Raw genomic sequence first — 25,365 nt, 5'->3', positions numbered from 1 at the left:
AAATATATTTTAAGAAAAAAAAAAAAGACAGTGAAGAACATTATTTTTTATGTAATAGCAGATTTGACCCTATTAACCATTAAGGAGGCTATTCCTGGTCAAACTAAGCATATAAGCATGTGATTAGGCCCAAATACTTTGAAGTTAACAGCTCTGGTCTCATGCTGAAAATTGAGTACACACTTCACCATGTTGTAGAATCAGTATTGAGCAGTCAGCACATCAAGAGAGTGTTTCCCACTATCTACAGTGAAGAAGGAGAGCACCTTCTTGAAGTCTCAGTGAAGTCAAGGAGAGGTGATGCTGCCTAACAAATGCAGTGTTTGCTTGTTTTCTGCTTTTAATCTCTGAGGCCTTTCTGATGCTTTCCTTTTTATTATTTCCCATGCAAGTACCTTGGGCCTCTCTGTTTTGCATCTATAGTTCTGCCTGTGTTTAAACTGAATGTACGATAATGGTTTTGTCTTCTTAGTAAAGTATTTGTACTCTCTCCAATTTTGTGTAAATACAGTATTTCAGAAAAAAAAAAAAAAAAAAAAAAAAAAAGTTGTCTGTGGAATCTTTCCAGTTTTACTATCTCCCTTTGTGCCTCCACATGTGTCCTCCCTCTGCCATACCACTACAATGCTTCAGCCTTTCATTTCAGCTGTAACATAAGGACCAGATATCTCTGTGGGGGGCTGGGACAGTTGTTACATTTTCAGTTATTTTTTTTAGCCAGTTGTGTGCCAAAAGGTTTTGATAAACTGCAGCATTTTTCTGTGAATAAACATGGGTTTAGTGATACCTCCAATTGTTAGCTTACCTTGGATTCCTAAACAAAATGGTGCCCACCTTAAGCAAGGAATATGTTACTTACAGTTAAGTGTATGAAATTGTTGCCTCCAAGACATACAAATGTAATTAATATTTACTTTGCTTTTTTCTATCTTAGAATCAAGAAAATAGTAGTGGGGAAAAGAAGTAATCAACTTTAAAGCTATTACAGCAATAAACTTTTTCAGTTTTCAAACTGTAAGCCACATTTTAAAGGTATAAAACAGGACACAGTTAGACTTCTATATCTGCTATTTAGTTAATTGATGAAGCTTATTCATGCCAGCTGAGGATTTTGACATACACACACTTTATAATATCACTTTTCCAGAGGTGCATAGGTATAGATTTTTAAAAGGGGAAAAAAGAAAAAGGAAAAAAAAACTCCACAAAATGGAGCCTGAGCTGATTGTTCCAGAACATCTTTTAGATTTAATTTCCATGGGGAATTAAGAAGCTAAGGTCTACAGGATGCTCCAAATGTAAAGACACCAGAAACTGAGGAAGAGTGAGGAGAGCTTTAGTCTTTTCTGTCTTGATTTGCAATTAAGTGCTTTATTTAGGGCTTGGTGTACTCCCCTAACCCAGCAGGAAGCACTCAGAGGTCTCAGTTTCTTCCTCCCCATTTCCTGATGCAGACAAAAACCTCTTAGCTTGGTGCTTCATTCACCATGCTCTGTGTTATTCAGGAATGGAAGGAGGTAGGGGGAAACCACACTCTGAACCCATTTTTTGGGATACTGCAAAAAGAATCAAAGGATTTAGTGCTATACTGGAGATGAGAACATATCGCTTATATGCATATATATATCTTATATGTGTGTATATATAAATATATAAACACATATCTTACATGTATCTAGGTTGTGGATTCACCCTTACTGACATTTTAGTTAAAACAAACATTGGATATGCAGTCCTGAGAGTAGGTTTTGGCTTGGATCAGGTGATTCCCAACAAAGCTGAAGCTTGATATACAAAATGACATCTTGCCATTGACACTCTTGCCAAGTTAGTGCTCCAGGAAACTTCATCTGGGTTTCCTACCCAATGGCCTGGAGTGGCTTTTGCTAGGAGACAAGAGACTGGAAAATATCTGTCAGGTGTGTTGAGGCAGTGGGAGTGCCTGGGGGTCAGCAGGGACTGCCTGTTTGCTTCTCTAGCAGAAGGACCTGTCACCCACCTGTGGCTGCTTAGGAAAAATGATGGTGAGTTGTTTAAAGAATGTGTGAGAGAAGCATCAATTTTTTAGCAACAGAGCCCAGAATGCTCCTGGGCTCTGATTTCTTCAGTTCCTGGTTGCAATCTGAATCACCAAAAAGAACTCTCCCCTTCTCCAAATTTGTAATTTGGCTGCAGAGGCTGGAGTTTAGGACCACACCTTTCTTGTGTGACATGTTGATCCTAATGGTGGTTAGAGTATAATTTCTGTAGCACAACAAACTTTGAATTAGTCCATGCAACTGAGGAGACATTCAACTGATGATTTGGATGTTTTCTGGAGCCATCCAGGATGGAGTTTTGAATTTGCCTCTTCAGAGGAAGGAAGTGAGTCTGCGTGCCCTGTTTTCTAGGTGAGTGATGTGATGTTTACTTATCACAAAGAGTTTCCTTTTCCAAATCAAATAGAAACTTTCTTTTCTTTTTTTTTTTTTCTTTTTTTCCTAGCACTTACATTACAAGTAAACCCTGAGACTGACAGTCAGACTGAGTTTCTAAGGCAATAAAGGTGAAGTTGTGCTTAGAGATTACAGATTCCCAAAAGATTTAGGTATGAGCTGGATCCCAGCCTGCCAAGTCTTGACAAGATAGTCGTACTGCAGTCCAAGTGTAAAACCAAATCTAGTTTTCTTGAGTTGTGTGATACTGAAAGCTTATGTGTCTCTAAGCTTTGATGGCAGCTGAGCAATGAGGACCTTGGGTCCTGTACTTTTTTAACTCCGTAAAATCCGTAGCCTCACAGAAGCACAGACACGTTATTCATCTGAGTAAATCAGCACCTAGCAAACTTTTGCAAATAATCTGTGCAGTTCCGTGATTACTGAATACACATTAATCCTTGTCTTAATATGAATAATGGTTGTAATGAAATTTCAGAGCTAATTGCCATGTCAGGCTTATTACATGGTTAGGCATGTGGGAACTGAAGTCCTTTGATGCAAGTGCTCTTACAGAACCAGAGAGTGATTATGCTCTTTACAATTACGGGCTAAAATTTGAGCTTTGAGGCAGGTAGCAGCACTGAGACTTGTTGGATAAAATAACTTGTGAGAAGATGTTCAAACTCATTTAGGTAAGGTGCTTTAAAAAACACAAATACAAACTGAAATTAACTATCCTGTGTGAGTGGGAAGGTTTGGCTACATCACCTGGAGGGCATATTTTCTGTTGTATTTAAGGCTTTTTTCCCAAAAAATAATGACATATAGTTGTGCATGCAGAATGAACAAGCAACTGTGAGTCTCAAAAGAGCACAGTTTATTTCAGGATTGTGAAGTGCAAATGGCTGGTTTTGTCTGGTTCAGGAGGACACCTGGTTTGTGGGAGGTGTTAATTACACAAGTAAATTAAAGGTTCTGCTTTTTATTTTTGGAAAGGAGGTCCAATTAATATTTAATGGCTCAGCTGGAGACACAGCAGAGATGACCTTAAGAAAGGTTGTAAATATATGAATATCTTTCAGTGCCAGAAGCTTGGGAGAGCAAAATGTCACCTGGCAGGGTCTATGCAACCAGCTCTTTCTCTGAGCTCAAATTGCTTTTCCCTGCAGCTTATGGAAGCGACATGGGCCAAATGACTAGTCCCACTTCTGCATATCCCTAGCTCTTCTCTCTCTTATCAGCAGTTTTTCCTTGCCAGGACCTGAGAGTGCACGATGCAAACTAGGTGTCTCTGCTCTTTTCTGTAAGTGAGCAATGCACTCACCGTGACTCGCTCCCAGCCAGGCTTCTCATACGTTCTCTATGCAAATGAAGCATATTGTAAAGCATGTATATTAAATGTCATAGGATCCATATGGTTAAAGGTATTTTGGAGTGTTGAGAACTACAGATCCAGTTCACTCACACCACTTCTTTAAGAAGATGCCTTCAGAAATGTCACAAACTACAACTGAAGCATCTTCATTTCTGAGTGCAATCCACTATTGAAGATTGCCTGTGCAAGATGCTGAGTAGCCCACTGTGGTCAGTAAAGACTCTCAAAACAAAACTCAAAATCCCCTTTCACATTTTTTGTGCATGTTTCATCCACTTCACTGCATCCTGCTGTTTGCACATGACATATACAGATTTATATCCAGCAAATTTGGAGCAAACTATCCAGCACATATTTAAGCTTCCAAGTTGTCTTCCCTAAACCAAATGGACTGAAACCTTGAAATGCTTCCTAAGAACACCCCTGCTTTTCATGCCTAATCCTAGAGTAGCTTTACTTAACTCACTTTCTGATTTAGGATTTTTTTTTCCCCCAGCTGAAGGTTTAGCACTCTGAATTGTATTTCAGTAGAGCCTGACCTTAAGTGGCAGACTCATTACCACCTTCTTTTCAGTTTTATAATTCCTGTCTTTAGCTCTCCAACCACTGTTCTCTTCACTTGCAGCTGTCAGCCCTGAGGCACATTTTCAGAATGTTTTATCAAAACCCAATAAATTACTCAATGCTCCTGCTCCATGGCATGAATCTGAATGATCAGGTCTGTGTGTGCTTCTTCATGGAATTATTGAAACATGGCTTAGGTCTTCTGTTTCATAATTGTCCTTTTTCATGGTAAAAACAAAGTGTTGATCAGTGATACATGACCTTTGTTTTACAAATGACTGCTGTTCAGTCCTTACAGATACCCAGCTCAGATTGGCTTCAGCTTGGAATCTGGCTTTTCAGCTAATTAGACTTTTATTGTTGTTGCTGCTTATGGACCCTGCTTTAGGCATTTACAATGTTTTTGGCTTCCCTCACAATAGTCTGAAAGCTTCATTATCTTTTTATTCTTATGACCTTGCAGGAAGCTAGGGAGGTGCAAGAACTGCTTTTCTCTGGAGACCTGAAAGACCGCACAGCCAAAAAAGCTTCAAGTTGCATGAAACGTGGTTTGGGAGATACCTAGGAATGGCAGACAAATGGTATCATGAATCTGTTGATATGTTGCTCAAAGCTATTGACATTTGCTTGGTTTTTTTTAAATGTGCTTCTCATGATGTCTGGGGATACCTCAGAATTGACAGTTGATCTGAATTTCTAGGGGAAAGCTACTTAGGATATAAGAACAAGATGTTCCTTTTTCCATTCTAAGGAGTTTGACATATCAGCACTGTATAAAAAGAAGCAACAAACACTCCTTACTACAGTATCCTTACTGATAAAATACAGATACATGTATTGAAGCCACAGATGTCTTTTGTGCTGCTCTAGAAGGAGCTTCAGTGGTCTTCTCTGGCTGTGAGAGATCTGGCCGGGATCTCTTTTCCTTGTAGGATGTTACTTTGGCCACACTGGAAGCTGGCTAGAAGGGGACCCTTCCAACTGTACAAATGAGAAATTGAGATGCTGTGTCATACACAGCATGGGCTCTGTATCCATGAAGTTTAGTGTGTAGGGCACTTGTTACAAAGTGAGAGATGATGCTCCTGTTCCTCTTCTGAGAGCTTACTCTATCTGATCTACGTATTATGTACCACCCATTTTCTTAACAGGCAGAGGCATAATTGAAGGGGAAAATATATTAAGGGCAAGATCCTGGCTTCCCTAATTTCAGGTGGAGGTAAGACAAGATTTTACTTGAAGGTTTTAATCAGTAGAGTCCAAGTCTGAACTTGCAGAAATCTTTCCAGAAGACCGTATAAGAACATGACAGTTAAGAAGTCTCCTGACTGAATTAAGCATATTTTTTAAAATAAATAAATAAATATATCTCCTTGGATTCTTGTAAATGTTAGCAAAGCACATTAATGGCACTGAATTGCAATGTAATCTGAGAAGTGCAAGTTTTTCTCTGGTAACATAAAGATACTAAGCAGACTGAAAATGCAGATGGTACGTCTGTAGGGCAGGCTGTACTGCAGTCCTCTGACAGTCACACCCCTGAGAACTGTTTTTTCCTAAGCTTTCTCCATCATGTCTCTCTGGGGATACCCCTGGTATCCTCCCCCTGACAGATACCTGGGCTTGCTGAGCAATCACCATCATTCCAGCCAGCTGAATGTGACACTTGTAGGCTCCTTTCTTCTAGACCCAGAGGAGCACTGTGACAGGGGTTCTGAAAAGTAATTCAAGCTCAGGGTTTGTTCCTTCTTTAATCTTATTTATTCTTTGAAACATACGTATCACACAGAGCAAGGAATAATAGACCCTCTGACTGTACACTTTGCCCACAAGTTTTATTCATGCCCACCTATTCAGTTGTTTTTATGTCTTGGCTTAGAGAGAGCTGGACAGGTGCAGGAACAGCAGTATTTACTCTCATCTCTGTGGCCTCTGCTCCCTTTGCAACTGCTGAAAGCATAGTTAATCCTCTCCTCCATGGTCTTTTAAAGTCGTCATAGAATCATTGAATGGTTTGGGTTGGAAGAGACCTAAAAGATCATCTAATTTCAATCCCCTCTACATTGGCAGGGACACCTCCCACTAGACCAGGTTGCTCAAAGCCTTATCCAGCCTGGCCTTGAACACTTCCAGGGATGGGGCATCCACAACTTCCCTGGGCAACCTGTGCCAATATCTTGCCACCCTTATAGTGAATTTATTCCTGATGTTTAACTTCAATCCATCCTCTTCCAGTTTAAAGGCATTATCTCTTGTCCTATCACTACATGCTCTTATAAGAAGTCCCTCCCCAGCTTTCTTTTAGGCCCTCTGGTCTACCTGGTCTCTACCTGCCCTCTGGTTTCTGTCATTTGAAAGCCAGGCTATGCAGACCCTTTCTTTCCTTGATGTATGCCCTCAGCTTGTTGTCAGGGCATTTTCACATTTTTAATCTGTGCTTTTAATTTTCTGTGCAAGTTTTTAATTGTTATTTTAATTAATTTTTCACTTACAGATTTTAATTCTGTGCAGCTGAGCAGGAGAGTAACATGCAAATTAAACTAGAGAGCTCTGCTCCTCACTTTTTTTTTTGATAGACAAGAACAGCAGGCAAAGGAACCAAACGAGTCTTATCGAATCTATTTTGTCCCTTGGGAATACAGCCTACCAATTTCTGCAGCTGGAGGCACACAGAGGAGTACTAATATGACTACTGTCGCATTTTCAGTTTCAGATAAAACTACTAGCTATGAATTTATGCCTGAATTGAGGTACTTATCATTAATTCCTCATAAAAATAAAAATATTATTTTTGGTGCTTCAAAAAACACCTTCTCACCTTGGATGGAAATGCAACATACCCAATGTGGATGCATAGAGGGTATCTTTGTGCTTGTTCCATAATGGCTACATGTCTGTTCTTCCCCTAGCAGCTCACAGCCTCTACTTCCAATGCTGATGCTCTCAGGTTCAGCCCTTAGACCTTTTAAAGGTCCCTTAGACCAGGGACCTTTTGGCTTTCAATTGTATGTGATATGAACCTGCAAAAATACATACAAATGGATCTCAGGACCTTTGCCTTGTTATTTCCCATACTGCTGCTGCATTGATTTGATGAGTCTTGAGGGTAGCTGTTGCTTGGCAACTTGAAGCTAAACAGGTCCAGCATAATGTGGAGTATGTAAATGGCTTGCTCTTAGCTAGCAAGGTTTTTGACATCTTGGCATCTTCCTCCCAGAGGAAAGCTGGACTTGCCTCCTAGTACAGGGTAGTTTATTTCAACAAGAAAGAAGGAGCTCTAGAGAGCTCCTCTTCCTAGCAGAGTAATCTGTAGAAAAAAAAAGAAAAAATTCAGCTCCTGCAAGTATTTCTCCATATATCTATGCTCTGAAAGTGTCCTGTTTAGCAGCATTGTCCTGGTTTAAGCCAGGACAGAACCAATTTTCTTTTTACTAATTTTCCTATCAACACTTTCTGAAATTAACAGTATGGTTTTGAGTCCATGCCTGCTTTTAAGACTGATAATGCTCAATATTTGCAGTTACAGCTAGAGAATGGTATGTAGAACCAAGGTCAGTGCTTGGTTCTGCTAAACTTCTTAAGCACTGGAAATGAAAGGGAGTAAAAAGGGTCACACCTGTGACCCTGTTGCAGGGAGGAACTAAATGGATAAGTAACTAAAATTGATCCAATTAAATATTTTGTCCCATAGGCATCATACTCTGTATAAATCTGAGGGATAGTGAGGGTTAAGTTCTCTTCATCCATGGCCTGCATCCTGGGAGGACTCTGTAGTTCCTCTGTCTTTTAATTCTGATCCTTGTATTCCTGAATGCAGTTCCTGCCTGCTGCTGAATCCTGGAGTCCAGTCCAACACTTTCCAGAGCCTGTCCTGCAGCCTTGGTGTGTGCTACTGGGAGTATGTGTGCATGGCAGGGGATCAGCAACATTGGTATTGTATATATTTCTGTATCTTTTATAATTTCCTATTGTATCATTATTGTTTTAATCAAAGGTATGTACATTAGTTTCCAATCTGAAAGTGTCTCTCCCTTATTCTCTTTCCTTTCCCTTTCTGAGGAGTGAGAGGGAGGTTAATAGAGAAGATCTGTACTTCATTTAATCACTGATCCAGTGTTAAACCTTGACAAGTGGCTTAAAGGAAGACCCTGACTAACTAAAATGTTGATAAATTAATCTTTTTGATGAGTGACTGGTTCTTTTTTTGTTCCCTTATCATGATAAAGGAGTAGAGAATAACCAAGTGAGATGAAGAGTTGAGGTAACTTAGAAAAATACAAACCCTAGTTGTCATAGGGAGCTAATAGTGAAAAAGGGGTGAAGGTTTTAAGCTAGAGAAGTGTAGATTCACGTTGGACATCAGAAAAAAAGTTCTGTAATCTAAGGGTGGTGGATCACTGGAACAGGTTGCCTAGGGAGGTGGTGGGGGCCTCATCCCTGAAGAGATTAATGGGGCTCTGAGCAATCTGTTTTAGTGTGAGATGTCCCTGCTTATTGTTGGGGGTTTGGACTAGATGAGCTTTAGAGGTCTCTTCTAACCCAAGAAATTCTATTATTCTATTAATTATATCAGCACTAGATGAATTTACATTGGCAGAGATTTTAGTCCAAAATAGTGGATTTTTTTTTAAAACAAGGATAAGGATTTGACTAATTGAAGGAGCTGTTCCCAGTGTTTAGCCCATGGCTGGGACTGTTTCCAGAGTTTAGCCTGTGACTGGTATTTAAGATCCTATAGCTTTTCTTGTACTCTCCCTGACTGCTCTGTTCTTGCTCTCTTCACCTTTCATTGCTGTGGCTTGGCCTATCCCATACAATTTATTTTTTCAAAAGTGTCTTACATAGTTGAAATGCTTATAGATGATTCCTGAGTATCCAATTAGTAATTATTTGGTCAAGAAAAACCCATATTGAATTATTTCTCACAATGAGTCCACGCTTAAGCTCCCATCCTATTTGTTACCCTTCTCCGAAGCCTTTCCAATTTGTTAATGCTTTTTCTGAAATTAAAACTCTCAAGGTTTAATGTCATTGGATACACAATAATGTGGCAGAAGGATGGCCCAGAGCAGTGCTGACCAGGAGTCTATCTGAACCCTGGGACAAGTCAGAGGAGGCAGACCTGGGCCAGAGACTCACCACAGATAATGCTGTCAAATGCATTTGAAAGAGGGCACCGTCTCCAGGAACTAATGACTTTCGTACAAATAACTTAGGGAGCTAAGATGCTGCACCTTGGTCTGACATAGGTTGTGCCCTTATGGGCTTTGATAAAGCTGAGAGAAGGCCAGCTTGCTCTCTGTAGAGCAGGCAGGCTTTTTGCAGTACCTCCATGGGGCTGAGTATCATGCTGCTGAACGTGCTGGCTGCATGAATGTTCTCTAGGAACACCTCCAACCTGGTTTCTCCATCTTTGCTCTCCTTATCCAGCACTTTTGTCCTTTGTGGGCCATTCAGCACATCTTCAAACTAGGCATGGCAAGTAGAGCTCACCTGAATACCACAGGTTAGAATCTCTTCCAAAGATTGCTTGCAAAAAATGGATCTTACAGTTGTTTAATATTTGGCCTCTGTAGTTTCTACCAATGATTTGTAAATTCTTTGAAGGAAAGAAGAAAATAAAAACAGAATTAAAATTCTCTATCTGTTAAAAGACTATTCAGGGGAAATTTAGGTTGTGCCACTCTAAAGACTTGGACATTGATATAGAAAAAAAATATTAAGACACTTGGAAATTATCATGGACCACATATTTAGTTGGACGTAGACTCAGTGTACTGATATGCAATTTTCAAGTGTCTAAATATGTTTAAAAACATTCAGTTTTAATTAGTTTAACAGCCTGTTTCTCCTGGCTTTCAGTGAGACTTAGGCCTTGGGTTTGAGACTCAGAAGTTTATTTCTGAAAGTGAAATAGAAATCCTCAGAGCTCTCATGCTAATACCATTTTAAATTCTTAGTGGTCCTTGGTCTAACACCTGATTTCTGGGGAGTCCTGAATTTTTTTTGAAAATGCTGAGGATCTGCCTTCAAGGAATTGGGGTCTGTTCCGTGTTTCACCTGTCTAGTACCTATAAACCAAAGCACTCAAAGTCACATTTTCAAAATGCTTCCCAGCACCTCTGCAAATGTGCACAGCAAGCCCTAGAGGACTTGAATGTTTTGGCATTAATGTTCTGAGACAGGGAGAAGAGATGAAGTGAAATGAGTCTTAAAATAGGACTGTCAAGTTCTTTTCTGGTAGTGCTTACATTAATTTTTAATACTCCATCTGTGATCAGAAGAAAAGAAAGACCTTTAGTTCTCAGCACAGCTCTTTTTTGAGCACACTTATTTTTTTTTCTTGTTGCTGTAATACATTCAGCTCTATGACTCACCAACTTATTTGTATTATTCTTGTTTTATTAGAGATGGGCAGTCACCTTTGGGCCTCATTGTGAGCTAAGACCACAAAATGCATTACCAGTAAGCCCCTAGCAATAATCCTTTGCTACTTTACACGTGGCAGTAATTAGAGAGAACCTTTGGAAGGACACCAAGGTCCTCATGTCAGTTTTATCTTTTTAATGATGAAGTTTAAATAATATTGTGTTCTCATAGCAGCATTTGGAGATCAGTGCATGTTACTTTGTATATGTTATCCTGGGCACAGAATCCTATTTATTACTGTTGCCCCTTTGTGGTCTCAATCTACCATCTACCATGCCAGGTTCCCATCAAGGTTTTGTATCACTTGTGCCTTTGATCAAGGCTGAACTTTAACTCAATATAATTTTCTCCTGACATCAAAAGAAGCTTCCTGACTGGCTTAATTTCTTGCTGATTAGCCTCAGTGAGCACAGACATCACGTGAAGGGTACGTTAAAAGAAAGACGTACTGAGGTGAATCATTGTGGATGGTAAGACCTTCTTCTGCTTTAATTGCATTCCTCTGCATGATGATAGGATCACTTCAGTGGATCACCTGGAAGTGGTACAAGCAACCAACTTTGTGGGTCTTGACTTAGTTAATTTGTGAAAAGTTAGAAGATGAGAACAGGATTTAACTATTGCTGGTGGTACTTGCATTAAATTGATTTAATTTTTTTTCAAGGCTTGAAAAGTTATTTCTTTATTTTTTATCTATTTAACCAGGTAGGAAATACATATCTGTGACATATTAATGGGGGTGGGGGGAACCCCATCCACTAATTACTTGTTTTTGTTTGCAGTATATGAGGAAAAATGAGGGAAAGAAATGTCAAAACATGCCAAAATGACAAAAAAAAAAAAAAAGAAAAAAAAAGCAAATAATTAAAGAGTAACTTTGGAACTATTGCACGAAGCTTAACTTTTGGTGGATGGCTAGACTAGGTTCTCTTTGCATATGTCTGATCCATTCTAGGTTAAAATCTTAGGGTCTGATGTAGGAAAACGGGAAAAGTTGTTTGTGTGGTCTTTTTCTCCACTCTCTACTTGTACTGCCCATCAAATACCTGGTTCTCCATGTCTGTGATAGTTTCTAAAGCTGGTTTTATCTTATGGGTTGTAAGGGGATCAAATTGAAAGTTGAGAGAAAATGCACTCTGAAAAATTCTGAAAAAGTAAAAAGCTCCTGAAGCAGAACGTAGGTGGTCCCAGAAGACACAGAGATACATTCCAAAATATCTGCTTCTCTTAACAAAGCAGAGTTCAGAATAGTCTGTGTACCTTTACAGTAAACCAGCCATTACTCTTATCCACATGCATGTTAGTTTGAATTCAAAAGATTTGTTTAGAGAACAAATGTCTTTTCTAATTTGGCATCTAGGAGCTGAAAGAGAAGCCCTCCAGGGCTTTTCCCAGATCTCCGTTGGGCATGAAACACAGTCGGGGTATAAGGGGGTAAGGGCTTGCAAAGATGGAATAGTTTGTTGTTTTTTTAGGATAGATTTGTTTGTTGTGTTTGTGTGGTTTTTTTAAAGTTGCTATTGTTTTGCAGGAAGTTGCTAATTCTCTCCGTCAGTCCTGAGAGCAGATCCTCTTCTCTGCCCTGTTCTGTAGAAAATGAGAGGGGGAAAAAAAAAAAAAAAGCAGGGTGAGGATCGGTTTCTGTTGTGCAAACGACAATATGTGCTGGATTAATTCAAACGATTGTAAAGTTCTAAAACTATGCCTGCTGACTTTGTACTGAAGCAGCTGTGATGTGCAGCCATACAACGTTCTGTCAGCTTCACTAACACCTAATGGAGGAGAGAGTAACAAGCCATAAATTATAATTTTGATCTGCTCTCAGTCTGTTTATGTCCTTTAGAAAACACTTATGCAGACAGCACTGCTTCTGTTTATTGTCCAACCTCCTATTAGCAGAGCCAAAATAAAAAGAACCAGGTAATGAAAACCAGTCTGTGTCTGATGTATCCCTCTAGTAAACGTCTCTGACAATAGTAAGAATCATGAGAATGCAAGCAAGTTAAATGTACTGTATTTAATCCTACTTTGAGTACCTGCCAAAGACATAAATCAATTTTGGTATTTAGTCCTGCCTGAGGATTTCTGGGTTGCTGCTGTACTGTGGACTGTAGGCTAACAGAAAGGTCTGGTCAGGAAAGAGGTGTTCTGCAGTAAAAGCTAGTACAATTATTTGACCTAACCTTACTGTAGTGATTCAAGTGCAAACAATTAAACCCAGCTGATGCTGCTGCATTTGCTCATAATTCTGGGATTTGTTCATTTTAATGATTCTTTCATAATTGGAGTTAATATCTCATATTTAAGCCTAAGCTACAACTTGATGTCAGCTCCCTGGAAAGCTTACAGGGCTTACTAAAATGCAGAAATGAAAAGGCAGAGGTGAGGAAGTACTTTTATTCCCAACTATCCCTCCCCAATGTTTTTAGATTTTGGTTATACACCTCTGCAACACTTGTTAGTTGTTCTGTTTGGTACAGTCAGTGCTAAGAAGCAACAAACATATGAGAAGGACAGGTGATATACACAGAGTACTAATAATGGTCTGAAAAATACCCAAACAAAGTAGAAATGCTCCATGGCCAGAAATACTCTATGGATGGGAGGAGCAGTAGCTGGTCACCTTAGAAAGGTGCAAGTCTACAGGGGTACTCAAAGGTGGCAACCAGGCACCGGGGAATGGACAAAGCTTCACAGAAAGACTCACTATGAAGCTTATGTTCAAATCCCCTGGAAAGGAGGAAAAGAACAAGTGATCTAAGGTAAGACTAAAAGAGAACCCTTCCAGACCTTCTGTTCTCCATACCTTACAATATGCAACCATGGAAACACATATAGATGGTGATGACAAAGCAATAATTCTACCTGGGTTGCTAATTACTTTAATGTCATTCTTAAATCCCCATTTACCCTACTTAATATGTTCATTTTTTATCTTGGTACCAAATAGGCATCTTGCTTGAATGCAAAACATCTGTAGATGGTTATTTAGATGGTGCAGTGGAGCTTATTAAGGATATGATGTTGGTGGGTTCCAGATCCGGACAACTGAGGACACAGGGATTCCCTTTTCCTGTTGTGATGCTGGGGTCTCTTCTGTTCCAGAGCACATGTCCCATGGTGGCAGGCACAAACAAACACACATGCATGATGTCAGGCCCCTTTACCAGCACCAACAATACCTACATAAATGTAAGCACAAGAGAGTCTTGTTGCCTCTCTTTGGCTACTCCGGACTGAAGTTCACTAGTGAAAACACATGCTCCTGCTCTGGGTTCACATGTGCACATGCTTGCAGTCGCAGATCCCTCAAGTATCAGCACAAGTTCTCAGCCCACATCTGTGCCCTGGGCTCCTAAGCCAGTTGCTGATTCAGACCTTGAGTCTTTCCAGATGTAAGTCTCCTACTTGCCTGCTAATCCAGGCTGAAGTTTGTTAGCACGCTACATATGCACACTCATGGGTATAGGATTATATTCACTTGGGAAATGTAAAAGCATCCAGTTCTCCCCAGTTGCTGACACTTAGACCTTGCAGCTTACACCTTGGTCTCTCCAGCTGCTGGCATTTTGATCTTTCAGCGCTCTCACCTAGTCAGAGAGGGAGATTACACAGGGGGAGGGAAGTCAAGAAAGGATTCATGTGAGAATAGACTAGATTGAAGGGACTAGGGGGCTTAGGACTCAAGACAGCTAAATAATATTCTTGTCCTTAAAAGTTTGTTCTTTGAACCCTAATGAGTTTTGGTGCTGTTTACTCCTAGAGCAGACTGCACTCTCAGGATCTAGTAGGAAACCCTTGTGGCAAGAAAGGCTGCCCTCCCTTGCAGAGCCTGGCAGCAGAGGATGTGCATTACTGCTAAGCTTCCCAATCCATCTAGCAGTGTACCCCTCTTCCAAATATGATCAGTCATCAATTGTTTTTTTTTGAGATCCATACAGGTTTCTCCTGCCCTGCCAGTCTCTTCTGTGTGTTTCCCTATAGGGGGGTTTACTTTACTGCATTATCATAACTCCCTACTGATCTATCTGATAGTGATCAGCAGGAGCCAGTGTCCTCCAACTGCAAGGACAGATTCTCTGCTCTCATGTGTAAGCAGGTATCTGTCTTCTAAGAAACATGCACTGCCTGGAAAGACAGGATACCTTGCTCTGTTTTGGTCCAGATTTTTGAAGAAAAATCCCTTTTCCTGTGATACGGGGACGGGGGGGGAGGGGGTGAATAGAAAGTTATTTTTTTGCTGTGTAGGTAAGAAACAAGGAGCTTACATCCTGTCCAATTCTCCACCATTCCTGTTGCATAGGGATAAAAACATGCAGTACATATTTCTCTGATTAAAAACAGGAATAAAAAACCCTCAATACTCTCCCCAAAAACAAACAAAATTAAGAGAAACAATGTAAATTTACCATCCGTGTTGTTCTGGGATTTTCTCTACACTTCTGTGAAGTGTTTTTTTTAAGGACAGAAAAGACTAGTATTCCTAGACGTTTGCTTCTGTGGACTGGACTTGAAATAAAATGCCCAGAAGGAACATGCAGAGAGGGGTCCTGGTGGCTATTTTTGTGGGTTCTCATTCTTGCTGTGCTGGAGGGGATGTAGTTTCACTGTCATGCTTTAAGTTTGCAATTAGATGGGTTATGAAATATCATTCTTTGGGAGGAAAGTTGCATTCTGTTGTTTGCGTTTCTCTGTCTCTTTCCCCCCTGCTCTCTCCAGGCAGTTGCTCTCAAAGCAAGACACTCTTTAACGAATCTCCCATTTCCCTTAGGAAAACTGCTGCCTGAAGACCAAAGGCACCGGGCCCTTGGCTGAGGAGCAGTCAGGCACATCCCTGCGGGGACCCCCCTTCTCTCCAACTGTTTATGAAATTGTAAACCAAGCTGCGAGAAGGAGACAGAGGGGAGGGGGGGAAGCTCATTCCTCCTCCTCCCTCTCTGTCTCAAAGCCTTTTTTGCTTTCCAAGCTCAAATCCTCGCTGAAATCTGACGCCTGGACTGCACACAGTGCGAGCCGTGGGCATGCCCCTGCACTGCACTGATTTCCTCTGCAGCTCGGGGAGCCAGAGCCGCGCCGAGGCTCCCGGCGAGGAGCCGATCCAGCAGGCAGCGAGTGCCACATCACTGTGCTGCCTGCACTGAGGGCTCCAGCATGGTCCTGAGGCTCCTGCTCCTCCTCGGCGGGCTGCTTAGGGCCGCCGAGCCAGCGCCCCGCTGTGAAACCGGCCAGGAGACCCTAGGTAAGGCTAACCACCCTAAAAGCCCCCCTTCTTCTCTCCTTTCTCTTCGAGTTGAGCAGGGAAAAAGGCCCCAGCTTCGAGGTGAGGGCGGTAGGAGCTGTCACTCCTGGAGACGAGGGGATGAGTTCTTTGGAAACCTGCAAACTGCCAGTGATGGAGCTGGGGTTACCCTTGGGAAGCGTGGATGAGGTGGCAGGTAGTGCTGTGGCTCTGCAACGGATAAACAAACCTGTGGTGTAAAGGAACATACAGTTTCCTCATAACTGTCTTTTAAGGCCACATGGAGATGTGTCTGTCAGTTTCCAGAGCTCCCAGTCAGTAGAATTGCCCCCACTGTAGTGGGGAATGCAGAGGACTGGCCCCATCTCTGGCCTTGGCTTCTAGGAACATGGTAGTTAGATTGCAAGAAGATGAACTTTCAACCCTGTGTGCTTTTCTGCTTAAGAAAAAATGTTCTCCTTACATTTAGCTTTAGGTCACTTATTTCAAGTCCAAAGTATGATAAGATTTATTAGGATCTGACAGCTGTAGGCTGTGTTTTAGCTTGCTATAAGCAATATGGAATTTGTAGGAGTTGATTGGCTGGAAAAGCAGAGTTACGAATCAGAATAATGCTTAGATAGGAATATGCTGCTACATGGATCCAAAGCTTTTGGATCAGTAACCATGTGATTAATTTAAAAAAAAATAAAAAAAATTCACAGTATCTTTTAAAAAGATATGGTGTAATCAAGCGGGCTTCATTGAGATTTCACTTTATATAGGGAGAGTGAAGAGGTGAATTCCAGTGTAGTGACAAGGTCTTTTCCAGGAAAACTATTTTCAGAGGGTCCAAACTCAACATGATTCAGAAAAAATATTTATTTTATGGGAATACAGGAAGGGATAAGTTAACCTGAAACTGACCTTAATGTTACCCAAGGAATTTCAGCTACATTTCAGTGCTTAAATATAAGCAGTAGACTGTCAGTGGCATTGAACTGCTACACAGTGCAGTCCATGTGCTGTGTACTGCATATAATTTGAGAGTGCTGTTCCCATGAACATCAAAGTGAGGTCTACCACAGCCTGAAGGGATTTTATTTTTGGATAAAGCTGCACAAAGACAAGTGCTGTAGACTATTTACAGCCAATTACAGGAAGAGGCTGTGTGGTTTGCAGCATGCCCTTTCTCTGTGAGGTATGATTCTGCTCCAGTCCCAGCTGACCCAAGTTTTGCTATGGGGTGTTAATCCTGACAAACACAGGGGTCATCAACGGGTAACTCTGATGTGGCAGAGTATTTCGTGTGTGTTAGCAACTGTGCTCTCTTTAGGGGGCAGCTTTAGGGAATACAGGTGATAGAAATACACCTTGCATGTGGTGGGACTGGGCTGCTGAATATGGCCCTAGAGGGATGGCTAGAGGTAGGAAAAGTGAGCTGCCAATATCAGTATGTGGTGTGTAACGTGAGGAAGGGTCACACTTCACACTGGAGGTGTGTTGGACCAGGGAACGAAGTGGCAGCTTGGCCATTAAAAGACCTGCCAGATTCTTCTTATTTTCAAGGAAAGACAAGGTTCTGTCAGGCCCATGAAAAGCGAGGGAGCTGCAGTGCTGCACACATTCACAAACAGACCTTGCAAGGGTCTCATCACAACATCCAGGGCAGCAGGTTGTCTTCAGCTCTAGCAGTGGGAGTTTCTTCCTTGTTTTGGGATCCCTTGTGCAGATCTCAGCAGATTTCAGTGGCCAGACCTGTGGTGTCCTGCAGGAGACCAGTCTGGAGCTGCTGATGCAGGAGAATAGGACAGCAGGACCCATTGCTCCCAGGAAGGCTGGAGCTGGCTTCTGCAGACTGTCTGGACTTCCCGCTAATATTTGCTCTGCTGTGACTCATTTTGCTTTTAATAAGAAACCAAAATGAAACATGGTTAACAATACCAAGATCCTTACAAAATACTTTCTGCTCTTTTGTTTAGAAAAATAAGGAAATTATTACTGTCATCCAGTCCCACAATGCAGCACAGGCATCACACTCTGTGGGGAGCTTTTTGAGCAGCAGCTGGGAACTGCAGCACTGAGAGAGGGCAGATCCATTCTCCCCAGCTGTTTCCTGTGCCCTTGAGGAGCCAGTAAGCCACCATCTCCCCCAGTCATAAGATGCTACGTGCCCCATTGTGAGGCACCACTTCCAAACCCTGATGAGTTTTACTGGCCCCTTAGCCTCTAGCTTGGGTGAGAAAAGTACAGCATGTTTCCCCTGTTGGAGTGTGTCCAGAGGAGGGCAACAAAAATGGTCTGAGGACTGGAGCACTTCTCTTATGAAGACAGGCTGAAGGAGTTGGGGTTGTTCTGCTTGAAGAAGAGAAGATTCTGGGGGGACTTTATACCTACCTTCTAATACTTGAAAGGAGCTTTTAAGAAGGCTGGGGAAGACCTGTTCACTAAGGCATGTAACAATAGGACAAGGGGGTAATGGTTTCAGGCTTGAGAAGGACAGATTTAGGTAGGACATTAGGAAAAAGTTCTTCGATATGAGGGTGGTGGATCACTGGAACAGGTTGCCCAGAGAGGTGGTTGGGGCCCTATCCCTGGAGATGAGACATTCAAGGTCAGGCTTTACGGGGCTCTGAGCAATCTGTTCTCGTGTGATATGTCCCTGCCTATTGTAGGGGGGTTAGACTAGAGGACCTTTAGAGATCCCTTCACACCCAAGACATGCTGTGATTCTATGGAAGGTGGCCAGCCTTGAGTGGAGGGAACTAACAGCACAAGTTCCTGCTTTATCAGAGTTGTGTGCATGTTTCTGTTGCTGGCTGGCGTGTTCCAGTGATAATCAGTTAAATGCAGCACTTTGTCATCACTGAAAACAAAAAGATAAACACAGCAGAAGTGGCTGAAGTCACATGCCTTGACATAGTAGAAGCAGATGACTTTCCTTGCAACCGAGGCCAGCTGTGACATCCAGGGGCCAGGCACAGACTGCAAAATAACAGCGGTAAAACCTTTCCTCGTGCTCGGAGAGTGTTTCATTGGGAACTTCTGGGACAGAAGCGTGTCGGTGCTCAAGTCCCTGGGCGAACTTCCAGGGCTTATAGAGTGGTCGGGGAGGCATCACCCGAGCGCTCGCCCGGGTCCAGCTCCCGGGGCTGCGGAGGCAGCGGGCGCGGCTGCGCAGCCTCCTCGGCTGGCGCGGGGACCCGCTCCGCCGTCTGTGGTGCCATCGTGTGGGCTCCTCGGCTTGTACAGACGGCTTCTGGGACTGCGTTTAGAGGCCAAAGGGATGCTTGAGACTTTTGCTGCCCCTGCTTCCTGCCCGAGCAGCTGCCAGGTGTTGGGGGAAGGTGGCACGGCCTGGCAGGGTCGCTTCTGCTTGCTCTGAAGCTGAGGAGGTGGGAGAACGCCTGGAGTGTTGCTCCCAGGGCTGTCCTGGGTGACATATGTCACCTGTTGGCCTCCTTTTCTCCCATCCACCTTGGCATTTCTCATCATCCTGGCTTGCTTTGCTCCTGGGCCAGAAATTTCCCCATCCCAAGATTTTCTGAGTTTAACCACTGGGGACGTGGAAAGGATTAAGGAAGAGAGAGGGAGAGGGAAGATCCCACATGCTGGGCAGCAGGGCTACTGGAATTTCCTCAGGGCCCCTTCACAGCTTTTGTGGCACTGAGTAAAGTTTCTTTTCTTTTGGAAAGAGACCGATTGAAAAATTGGCTTCACATACAGATGCTGTATCTTTCCCACTCCTCTGGCAGTCCCACCTCCACAGTTGGTTATTGTCAAATGAGAAAATGAAAAGCCAGTGCCTTCCACAAACTTCATGATCTCTCCATTAGTTCACTTATTGTGCACAGTTCTAATGCTCTTTTCCTGGTGTCACCCGTGTCTGGGCACACACACAGAGAGACAGAGCCTCTCCAGCTACTGCTGCTCTTGTGTGTGACTGCACTGGGTGAGCTGGCAGTGGGTTGAGGTCTACCCCTCTGCCCCAGAGCCAGTGGTGGTGGTGGCTGGGTCCCTTGCCCTGCCACAGCTGGCACAGGCAGTGGGGCTTCAGCACTGTGCTGCCACATGTGGGAAAACCCAAGCTGTAGGAATCTCACCTCCTGCACCCAAGATGGATTTGTCCAAGTCTTGGCAAAACAAAATCATTTAGAACTAGCATCTACATCATGCACACTCACAAGATGATAAATTCCAGCTCTTGCAAACTCAGTTTTCATCACTGAGTCATATGAGCTGCTCTGGATTCCCATCACTGACTCTGCAGTTTCAACACAATTATTATTTCAACAACACTGATCTTCAGCTACATTAAACATGGGAAATGGGATCAGAAACAGCCACTTCTGTGGAGAAAATAAGTTTATATTGAAAATAGAATACAGAGGTTTGTCCTTTTACTGCTTAAATCGTTCATGTACTATTTTAACCTGAAGGCAAAGTTTTCTTCAGAATACTTGTTCAGACGTTTTTAAAGTGAGGGTGTGTAAATATGTAGAAGTCAAATCTTCAAAAAAAACCTTATTGCCCTAAGTCACAGGTAGGCTTTTCAGACTTAGTAACACTAAGATTGATCCCCTTTAACATTTCTAGCTGTTGCCTTTCACTTTTACAGTCAATTAGTGGCTGTTTGGGGGTGCTGGCTGAGAGCTACTGTGGTCCCCTTTGGGCTACCCAGGCCATGTGAGAGCCATCCTCTTCCTAAGTGTGGACCAAATGTTGGATAAATGTCACAGGTGCCATACAGAAGTCATATGAACATGGTGTTTGAGGCTGGTGGGCCACATCCTGATCTATTTACCAGACTTTTATGACCCACATTTTTTATGACTGCTAAATCTTGTTTGGACAGAGTCACCCTTCCAGTTGGACAATGGAGTTTAAGGACTTAGGGTAGGTCTGCCCATTGCAGAAATAATACTGAAATTTCAGTCCCTTTGTTTATCCTCTTTTATCTTCATTGATCTAATTGACACCATTTCATTTTTACAGGGTTATAACATGACACCTCTCTCTAGGAGACAATATGAGATTAAAACACGGATTTAAAATTCCAGTGTTATTAAGGTTTTAGTCAAGGCTGTTGAATTAATAAAATCATAGAATCATTAAGGTTGGAAGAGACCTTCAAGATCATTGAGTCCAACTATAATCCAGCTACCACAACCACTAAACTATGTCCTGAAGTGCCACATCTAAACTCTTCTTGAACACCTCCAGGGATGGCGACTCCTCCACCACCCTGGGCAGCCCATTCCAACCCCTCACCACTCTTTCAGTAAAGAAATATTTCCTAATATTCAGTCTAAACCTCCCCTGGCACAACTTAAACCCATTTCCTCTTGTCCTCTCACTAGTTACCTGGGAGAAGAGACCAACACTGGCCTCTCTACAACCTCCTTTCAGGTAGTTGTAGAGAGCAGCAACATCTCCCCTGAGCCATCTCTTCTTCAGACTAAACAACTCCAGTTCCCTCAGCCTCTCCTCATATGACATGCCCTCCAAACCCCTCACCAGACTCGTTGCCCTTCTCTGCACATGCTGCAGGACCTCAATGTCTTTCTTATACTGTGGAGCCCAGAACTGAACACATTGCTGAAGCTGTGGCCTCACCAGGGTTGAGTACAGGGGCATGATCACTTCCCTACTCCTGCTGGACACACTATTTTGATGCAGGCCAGGATGCCATTGGCCTTCTTGGCCACCTGGGCACACTGCTGACTCATGTTCAGCCATCCACCAGCACTTCCAGATCCTTTTCCACCAGGCGGCTTTCCAGACACTCTTCCCCAAGCCTGTAGTGTTGCTTAGGTTTATTGGGACCAAAGAGCTGGACCCAGCACTTGGTCTCGTTAAACCTCATCCCGTTGACCTTACCCCTTCCACCTAATCTGTGCAGATGTCTCTGCAGAGCCTCCCTACCCTCAAGCAGATCAGCACTCCCACTCCATTTAGTGTCACCTGCAAACTTGCTGAGGGTGCACTCCATCCCCTCATGCAAATCATTGATAAAAATATTAAAAAGAACTGGCCCCAATACCAAACTCTTGGGGGCACCACTTGTGAATTAACTGTAAATCTTCTGTAACATTAAAAATGCCACATTTGTCTTAAACTCAACTATCTATTGAAGAACCAGATGTATTGTTAAATTACACTCATTCTCACACATCTACTCTAATGAAAAAACTGTCATGCTAAGAACTTTGTTTAAAGAGGATGGCATGATGATTTGGTAAAATTTTTTGAAGGGTTGTAGCACCAAAGATAAAGCCCTCAATTTTTCCAGGCATGATTCTCTGTCCAGTGGCATTTAACAGAGTTGAACTGGCTCAAAGGTAAGCTTCTGACAGCAGTAAGCTGTTGGCTAAAACACTTAGAGAGTTCTGTACCCTTAGGCAGTGGGAATCGAGCTATGGAGAATATTTGGTCACAAACTAAAGCCAAAGAACCAACACAGCTCCATATTACTAGCCTTCTAAGTAGTTTCACTCTTCTCTAGTCACCCTGACAAAAATTTGATCCTTTAGATGAAAGTTGACATCCTGACTTGCTCCATTTGTTATTATAATGCCAGCATTTCCCAGGTTTGGGCTGATTTCTCCTTCCATTGTTGGCCAGACACAAAAAGATGGTCTTTATATGTCTCCAGATCATCTTGATGCACAGAGAATGCATGTCCAGCAGCAGTCCAGCTACATGTGGAGTCCAGCAAGTCTTCATTCAGTTTGGCAACTCCTGGGCCGTTTTGCTGTCCTTGTTGCTGGTGTGGTTTCCTTGTGTTTTCTTTGGCAGTTTTTCCCTTCACAACTGGATAAACGTCTCCAACGAGGCCAAAAAAGGGGTGTTTGGCTTTTTTTGGGGGGGGATTATACTTCCTTTCAGGATTTTCAGCTGGGAGGACTCCTTGAAGCAGCACTTACTGGCCAGAGACAGAGCTGGGGTGGCACTGGGGATCCTGTCACTAGAGGCACAGAGGCCAACAGAGAGGACAGACAGGCAGACAGCAATACTCTTTCTCACTTCTTTAAGGCTCCTACAACAGCAGCCCTGTTTGAGCTGCATTTGTACCCGCTGAGTGGCAGGTCTCGCTGTGCATCTGCACAGATTTTGAGTTGTGGTCTGCAGGTTGTATGGATTGCCATCACCCATGGAAAAGCTTCAGCATCTTCTCACAGGTCTCCAGACTGGTCCTGTGAACGAAACAATTTGAGAAGAGCTAACTGCAGGGTCATTGCTGTAGGAACACCTTCAGTGTGTTTGATAATTCAATATAAATGGGTATTTAACTGAAGGCCAGGCAGCAGGTGGCTTAGAAAGCAAGGTGATTAATAAGGAACACTGGCTTGCATCTTCCTGCTGTGATCTTGCTCTGCAAAGCGAAGGCAGATCAGGGATTAATCTCTTTCAGGTGCTTTCAGGCTTCTTCATGTGGGAGCATCAGGTTTAATCAGGGCCTGTGCATTGGGCCCTTGTGTACTGCTGCTGCCTGTCTGCAAACACATCTCTCTCCTGGGGCAATTGCAGCAGCTGCTGGAGTGGAAGATTAGTAACAGGAATTCAGTCCTCTACTTATAAAAGCTTTGGTAAGTGCAGAAAAATTAGTTAGCCATGTGGGCTGATTTTTGCAATCACTCCTTTCTCTTCCAGTTTTCCTGGAATTCCTTCTCTGTAACTAGGGATCTTCTTCACTTCTGCCCCTCCATGTATGCCTTTGACATGTAGCTGCCTTCTCTCCTGGACTTTCTGTTTGACCATTTTCTCCCTAGCCAGGCTACTCAACTGCCTCTTTCCTCTGCCACTAGTTCCCTATATTCTCTCCACTCTTTCTGAATCCTCCTCCTGGCAATTCTTATCCATTATAATATTCTGTGGTGGATCTTGTCCTGCTCTAGGCTTCGTGCAGTAGGAGCTGGCTCAGAAGGCAGGCTGTGCTTTAGCATGTGCTGGTGCAAAATGGTACCACCCAGAAGTGTTTGTGTATTATCACTGATAATAAGTTTTATCTCTTTAGACTTACAAGGCAGGTTATCATTGCAAAGACTGACTGAATCATCTAGAAACAGAAGGAGAGTAATACCAAGATGATCAGAACCTGAAATGCTTTGTTTGGAAAAACAGAGGTTTTGACTATAAACAGACTAACATGAATACATATGTCTGTCAGCTTACAGCAGTATTTCATGAAACCCAGAAAGCTGGTGGAGAGTGTTCTGGTCTGTACAAGATAAAGTATCTAATCTTGTTTGATAGGTCAGTCATAACATTGTGATTGTGTAAGCCTCACTGAATGATTTAGATATTTTGGATTTAAGAATGGACCTTGGTCTTAGTCCATATCCTCAAGTGCACAAGTCTCTTGTTGGCTTTGCTCTCCAACAGGCACCCAGCCAAGCCATGGCACTGGAAGTAGCTGTTGAGCTCTATTGTCTGGGTTAGGGTTAATCACAGCAGCTTGCTTCTTTCAGTGCTGAATCATCAAGGGGAAAAAAATGTAAGCTTGGCAGTAAAATATGTATGTGCTGCATTGTAGCTTTTCAAGCTTGCCTTTACAAATTAAAACCAGAAGTGTATATTATAAAGTGGGCTCAGAAAGCTTGAAATGGCTTTTCTGCTCTTCAATAAGTTATTTTATCCAGAATCTTAAATAGAAGCTGTGCTACTGAAAGGGCTTTTGTAGCTCTGATGGCATAGCTGCAGTACAAAAATAAACATAAAAAATTGAAAAGGCTGTTCTGGGTCAGGAAGAAAAGGGCCGCTCTGTACCAACCTGTCGGCAGATGGGACTATGAGAGGATGCAGCACTCTCTTCCTCTGAGCCTAGGGAAGCCTCTGCTCAAGAAAAGATGAGGTTTAGCCTCTTTCAAGCACACAAGAAGCAGCACTTGAAGCCTGCCAAGTTAACTGGGAGTCCTGTGAAAATCTGGGTATCATTGCCCATCATTCCTCTTATGAAAAAAAGAGGAAGGGAGTGGCTGAACTGGCTTGCATTGCTGGAGCTTCCACAACATGAGTTGTGAGGGGTGGGGACAGGGATTTGCTGCTCATTTTGGTGCTCAGGGTCTCAGCCCTGGGGTGCAGGGCTGCAGGAGCAGGGTGTGCAGCTGCAGCTCCGGAGCTGGCCTTGGAGAGGTTCCTGCTCTGGCCCAGCTACGTGCATCCACACTTATTTATGTAAGTACACACACTGGAGAATTATCTTTGGCCCTTGCAGAGCCGTGACCTCCAAAACATATGCAAGCATTGGCTTTAGGAACCATAGGAGAAGTCCAAGCACCACATCAGCACACATTTAAGACTCACTGTAAAGCAAGATCTAGTATGAACCAGACCTTTTCTCTCTTGCTTTTATGTATATT

General features: G+C 42.7%; 1 protein-coding gene across 1 annotated transcript in view; it reads left to right on the top strand.

The window, feature by feature from the left end:
* Positions 1-15,764: 15,764 nt before the first annotated feature.
* The window catches only part of CPZ (carboxypeptidase Z), a 35,169-nt gene continuing 25,568 nt past the window's right edge, over positions 15,765-25,365 (top strand). Inside the window, exon 1 of the mRNA XM_010000274.1 lies at positions 15,765-16,024. Within this exon, the coding sequence (XP_009998576.1) occupies positions 15,937-16,024 (88 nt within the window). The 5' untranslated portion in view covers positions 15,765-15,936. The remainder of the gene's footprint in view (positions 16,025-25,365) is intronic.

This window comes from Chaetura pelagica, unplaced genomic scaffold, assembly GCF_000747805.2.
Source record: "Chaetura pelagica isolate M959 unplaced genomic scaffold, ChaPel_1.0 scaffold116, whole genome shotgun sequence".
In the NCBI taxonomy this organism is placed as follows: Eukaryota; Metazoa; Chordata; class Aves; order Apodiformes; family Apodidae; genus Chaetura; species Chaetura pelagica.
Note: the sequence above shows the minus strand (reverse complement) of the source record. Positions and strands in the feature narration are given on the sequence as shown.